At 39.1% G+C, this 6857-nt stretch overlaps 1 protein-coding gene across 1 annotated transcript in view; it reads right to left on the bottom strand.

Moving 5' to 3' along the window:
* Window positions 1-6857, bottom strand: part of LOC105618021 (xaa-Pro dipeptidase) — an 18672-nt gene that overhangs the window by 9139 nt on the left and 2676 nt on the right. Inside the window, exon 3 of the mRNA XM_012199560.1 lies at window positions 1962-2201. Coding sequence (XP_012054950.1) covers window positions 1962-2201 — 240 coding nt within the window. The remainder of the gene's footprint in view (window positions 1-1961; window positions 2202-6857) is intronic.

Here is a 6857-nt window from a genome sequence, read left to right as displayed (position 1 = left end):
TAACAACCCTAACCCTACTTACGTAGGACGGTCGTATTAATTACCGTAACCAACGAATAATACTACCTTACGTAAATAAGTAATAACACTACCTCCCCCCCTCCCCCTCCTCTCTCTCTCTCTCTCTCTTTCTCTCTCTCTCTCTCTATTAGAAACAACTATACTTCCTGCAGAAGATATGAAAGATAGATATCAGCTAACGGGAAACGTCAATATGTATGTGTGCAACGGTGGCTGAATTAAATAGAAAAAAAGAAAAGAACTTTATAAAAATCTACTTACGATCTTGGAAAATTACTTTCTACAGTAAAGCGCTTTTTCGACTAACTCATTAACAATATGGATTATCTGTGTATTCCTATGTGCGAAGAATATTGAAAAGTTTAATGCGGTTTACTTAAAATGAAGTATGAAGTTTGAAGTCCCGCATTGCCAGTTGCAATCGATACGATGCCAGCCGTGTCTTTTGGACTTCGTGACGCGAAATCTATTTGCGGCGGCGCGCTATCAGATAAGCGTCCCATGTAACGTATTTGTAATCTACGGTTCAGGTCGCTCGTAATATCTATGGTTACCCAGTTACGTTGTCATTGATGCACCGCGGTTAGGGACAAATTGTTGCTCGTTAGATAGCGACCGGTTGAAAAATTTATCGGCCGTTTTTCATCCGAACGCGATATCTGTGTCACAACGGAGCTATGTAAATCGTGAATCGGTTGTGTCTGCTGACAGGTTGCAGACACGAGGTCGCGGATAGAACAAATATTCTGCGTTATTATAGCCCTGTCGTTTAACATGTCATCAAGTTTCTGGGTAAAAGTGTTACACACGCTATCGTATCGTTTCTTCTTTTATAAACTACGTGTGTCTTCGGCTGTGTTGCGCCGCTATTTATATTTTCTCCACCGCAATTTTTTAAGCTATAAAATGGATCGAGAATAAACTGATTTAAATCAGAGATCCAGACATGTAAAAGCAAACTGTAGAAAAACGGAAAATAAATATGAGACGCCAAACAAAGCATAAATCGTCTGTCTTCCTCCGCCACCCCAACTCTCTATTTTTCTTTGGAAGGAATGATAAAAAAATATCCCGAAGTGAGGTATACTTGCATACATGAAGTACGCGACAAACGAACATGTCGCGTAGAACTAGACATAAGGAATGCATTCTGGGATTCTGCTAAATCCACCATAATTCTAATCCGCGTAGCAACAGGGTGGCATTTAAATGTGCGCGCATACACGCGGTATTTCGCACGGGAGGGTATTATACGGCGGGATTTTTGCGAGTCCCATCTGTGCAGCGCGCACTGCACAGAGAACAGGACTGGTAAGTCATTCCAGGCAAAGGCAACGTCAGACGATGCCCCCGACTCGGCAAACATTCGCCGTGTCGTGACAAATGCCGCGTCGTGTGAATGAGGCGTGCACTCGACAAGTCTCTAATTGAAGGTGACAATGCGACAAAAATTTACGTACAACGCGCTCGCATTCATCAAATGTTTGGTAAAGGAGAGCGTCCGGGAGTCACACATTAAATACAGGCGGAGAGTCTCGCAAAACCAGACCGACCGACGCAACTTTCTCGACACATTGTAGAGGCAGACAGTCGCGAAGGAGGCGAAGGTAAACGTCACGAGGCATGCCGCGGTGAATCGCCTTATTGCGGAACACACACATGCACATGGAAAAGGGTGCTCAACTTGGGGATTCACTCGACAACTTGATCCATTTTCTCTTTATTTATTAACGACTAGATATGTCGCGCGCGTTAGCAGCAAGAAACAAAATAATTTGAATCAAAGACAGAGGAAAAATTGTATAATCAGCATTGTAAAATCGTGATCGTCCTTAAGTTTGAACTATCCTCAGATTGAGTACTCTCTTCTACCTAAGGAGAAGGCAAACAGGAAAGCAGTGAGACCAGTAAGCGTCCATCTGTTCCCAGGCGCGACTTACCAGCGTAAGTAAGGCTTGCGCTGACTTTTCCTTCAGCACGGACGCAATCTCGTCGGTATAATGAGTCTCGTCCACGTCGTATCGTTTCTTGAAGTCGTCCAGAGTATGCAGCTTGCCCTGCCAAATCGCGTACTCGGGTGGTAACCTCGGCACGAAGAGGATCGAGGCACCGGTGTTCACGTCGATAGCGCCGTAACAGCCTGGCTCCTCCACGCCGAAGCACCATTGAAAGAACGACTCCTGATAAAGAGAACAAATAAAGCTATATACGAGCTGCGAAAGAGTACGGAAGTCGCAATAGCAATGCTGAATAATAGATGAACTTCGGAAGAAGAACGTCGCGTAATAATAGCGGCGCAATATCATCTCTTTAAATAACTAACTCTAGAAATAGTCTATAACAGCATGACAGTGTATATTACTATCTAATGTACAAATACTTTCAACCGTACACAAATGTCACAAATAGAAAATTATAAAACATAAATAAAAAGCCCGTAAAGATACCAATGGAATAATGAAGAATGAAAAAGATACGTATACGATAAATGTTTTTCTTTTATTGCAAAATCGATAACCGCTTGCGTAATCGAGGTGAAGAACAGTGATCGACGAGACGGGGAACGTTTACAGCAGCAATATTTACGATTATTTCCACGCGTTCCCGTTCTTGGGTTCTTTTCTCGAAATCGAATGTCGCGGTACTTATTCCTCCTCGACTTCTCCCTCGTGCAAATAGGTCATCACGCGATATTACGTGAGAAATCGATGCTGCCTCGAACGGCGCACGCCGAGTATTCCCGTACTGTGTTTGAGAAGATACATTGATATCGCCAGGGCCACGTCATCGAGTCGATGCCCAGGTACCAGTCGTCGTCGAGTTCCGATCGTCAACGAGATTTTTCTCAACTTCGAATAAACGACGTTTCACAATTGTGCGAAGCGACGTCCTAGAGCGTCAGTCTCCTTTAAGGATACGGATCGCCGACTACGACGAACGGAATTTCTCTTTGCTTTCAATAGTCGAGTCTTTTGTGTTTCTATCTTCTTTTCTTGTCTTGAACGCGATAAAAATACTACAGCAGATTCTCCGCGGCGATCTCACGCCCGGTCGGGTCTTGAATTCCCTCGGAGGCTTCGAAAAAGCTTGTACAGGAAACAGGATCACGCGAGTGTGTCCGCGCCGGCTTCCCCTTCGCCTGTGATGGCCGAAGCGGAAATGCCGTTCTTAGTTTCCACTGTTCAGTGCCGTTTTTATCAGTCGAACCGCCGAGGTCGCATCGCTCAAAGGCGTCTTAAAAGATCTTCCCACCTTTTTGTATTAAAATTCTGAATCCTTCTGGGATATATACAGGTCAAAACATTTTTTGGACTCAACGATAATAAAACGATTAAAATTACTGCAGATTAAAAAAAAAGAAAACAAAAAAATAAACAACGTTATAACCTGCGGTCGACACCAACTAAAAATAACATAATTAATGTTATTAATTAATGTTATTTCACACTCAATAACAATGTAATTTATGTAACACCGCGTTCAACAATATAAATATAGCATCGTATGTATTATATTACATTTATATAATTCTTAAGTGTAATTATAACATTGATGTTAGTTTGTGTTGGCTGGATATATTCTAGAATCATTAAAATAATACATCTCCTTTTCATTTTGATTAATCCTTTGTGACTCATATTTATACAAGCTGGCTGAGTCTACGTTGGTTTCAATCAATTCGTTGATAAAGATAATATTTTAGTCCTACTTTGAAGAATATATGAGAAAAGTATGGATAGATGAGTGAAGTAGGAACAGGTAGGAACAATGTAAACCAAGTCCCATTCTTGGCTTTGTAAATGTGTGCTGAAGAGAATAAAATTCTTCTTCTTCTTTTATTATTACTTTAGACCTGAATGGCATTTTTACTTATAAATAAGTTTTCTCTGAAATTTCACACACAATCAGTATTAGACTGTTGAAAATACGAAATAATCGAGGACTAAAAAGAAAGAAGTGTATACGGTCACATATGGGGAAGAAAAGAGAGAGAGAAAAAAAGAAATACGGCAGGTGCAGGTTGCGACGAGAACGGATCTACTGTATATACTTGATACAACAATATCGCATCTTTAGCGACATTGGCGGAGGCAGCATCGCCGCCGCCGTTGCCATCGTCGCCGTGGTGAGTTCCGAAAAATCCGGCAGATCGGAATTCCAAGGGTGAAGCGATGAGAAATGAGCCAAGCGAGCCCGTGCGAGTCGTAACGCGTTGCGCCTTGTTGTGTTTGGGTTCAAGAGCTGGGCCATCTCACTCTCTCCGTCTCCTGGTCGCTCTCAGACTCTCATTTCCGTCCGATCTCTTTCTCTCTCGAGAGAGACGAGGACGAAGATGAGGGAATAAGAGAATGAGAGAGCATCTTGAGAACGATCAGCCATCAGGTCAACGCGCTCTCGGCACAGCCAGCAGGTATTATCTTAAAGAAGTTCTGTGTATATAGATATATACAGCAGCACGACAGAGCGTGTATCTCGCAAACACACTGACAGGGATAATATCTATTACTTTGCCGCAGCTGTTTTATATAATAAAGCGTTAACGAATAATTTTTTATAAACTTTCTTCACGAATCTTTCTCGCACCTTGTATGAAATATTCCTAAAAATCAAAATAATTTTCTTTTTCTTTTTTCAAAGTGTAAGTATAATTTTTAAAAATTATACTATTTTATTAATTTATCGAATTATTATTATAGAACTATTATCGCTGATTCGCGAAGAATAGCGCATGTACTAAGCGGACAGCCAAGAACACATTGAGAATACGACGACGGCAGATTAATGCACAGCTGCATTAAGAAAGAATCCGACGACGAAAGGGTTTCGTATTGATCGCAACGTCATGCAACAATAGCGCCGTAATATCGAATTCAGCACGAGTACGTCGTTTTAACTGTCGAGTGAGCGGAGCGAGCGCTGCGCACAAAGAAACGAGTAGTGCACGCTATTCGCCAAATTAGAAACTGGAACACCACCTTGATTGCATGCATGCGGGATGCTCCGCAGAAGCACCGGATGTACCAATCGTGAATCCAACAAATTTCCCATCGACTCTTTTCTCCAGAAATTGTCTGCTGTTATCCTATTTTTAATCTTTGTCGTTAAATATTCCTAAAATAAGAACATAAATTATATTAATATCGATTTCTTAGCTCGAAATTGCAAATAATAAAATTAAAAGATCAAAACAGGAGCAATTGATTAGATCTAAGCTTAAAACTAGTTTATTAAAGCATCAAGAAAAGATTAAAACTGGTTATTAATATATAATGCATGAAACGACTGATACTAAGTCTTCTACGTTCTATATATTGTATATTAATGAATAACTAGTTTTAATCTTCTCTTGACGTTTTCATAAACTAGTTTTAAGCCCAGATCTATTCAAATGCTCGTGTTTTGACCTTTCTACCAATTTTATCATAAATTATATTTCTCCATTAAGACCGCTAACTTCTTCTAATACTTAGAAGTGAATGGATGAAGATATACAATTCTCTCTAAGCTCATAAACTCGGCGCAAACGTCGCTTGAGAGGATTAACAATGACGCAAGCGTAGCACAAATTCGAGCTGCTCTGGAACATCTCGAGATAATGTTCACGCTACAAAGACCATAGCGCATTAAAAAAAAGACGTAACCAGCAGAAGTGAAATAGGAATCTTCCAGTCGTGATCGAGTCCTCTTCTTGTGAATTTATTTCGCTCAAGTTCCATTTTTTTTTGCGAGTCAACCACAAAGATATCCTCTTCGTTGCGTTTATAATTTCTATTTTTTCTCCGTCGTATGAAAATTTACCGTACGAATTTACCGTAAAGCAGAATGATCTTGTAGGCGAGCAGTAATTTGGGTCGAATTGTGTAGCCATGTTTAATGCACTGAATGCAGATAATGATTATCAATCCGTGATAAAATACTGAACATCCATCAGATTAGAACCGAAAAACGTAGTTACATACTTAACTAATTGACGTTTTTACATAACTAATACCTCATGAATTTCATGTTAGTTTATGAATTAAAGAATAAGTTATATATGCAAAATGATGAAAAATATTGGAAATATTATTTTTAGACGTTAACAATAGCCGTAACCTAAACGAACAAATTCTGAGCAATGTAAGCAGTTAGTACTTATAAGCACACAAAGATCGCTCGCTGAGCGTCGAGTACAATCGGCTCGAGTTCTTCACATATATTTCACATGGGAACGCAGTCAGAATATATTTTAACATATGCACCTGGCACGCTCAGCAAAAATTTTTTCGCGCTTATATTCTCTCATTAAATAAAACGAGTTTTTAAATGTGAAATGAAGAAAGATGTGAAATGTAAATAAAAGATGAAAATATCGCTCATTTGCTATAACAAAAAATTAGTTAATATATTTTAATTCATTAAAATTTTATAATTTTAATTTTTGAAATGCAATTTTGATCAATGTAAAAATTGATTGTAAATGAAAAAAAAAGTATATTTAAAAAAAATTTTTTTCACTTTTCTTTATCTTCTTTTTTTTATAAAACAATTTATTTTATAAACAATTAAAAAATAACAATTTTTTAATTGTGTTGATGTTGTAGTTAATTGTAGTAAATAAGAGATATATGCAAATAAATAGAAGATGTGTGTGTGTGTGTGTGTGTGTGTGTGTGTGTGTGTGTGTGTGTGTGTGTGTGTGTGTGTGTGTGTGTGTGTGTGTGTGTGTGTGTGTGTGTGTGTGTGTGTGTGTGGTGTACGTAGTCGTAGTTAGTAGTTAACGTTAAGTAACGTTAACGTTACGTAACGTAACGACGTAAAGTAACGTAACGTAAACGTAAACGTTTACGTTACGT

The sequence above is a fragment of the Atta cephalotes genome, assembly GCF_000143395.1.
Source record: "Atta cephalotes unplaced genomic scaffold scaffold00015, whole genome shotgun sequence".
Taxonomy (NCBI): domain Eukaryota; kingdom Metazoa; phylum Arthropoda; class Insecta; order Hymenoptera; family Formicidae; genus Atta; species Atta cephalotes.
The sequence above is the reverse complement of the archived record's forward strand: the minus strand, read 5'-3'. Positions and strand labels throughout refer to the sequence as shown.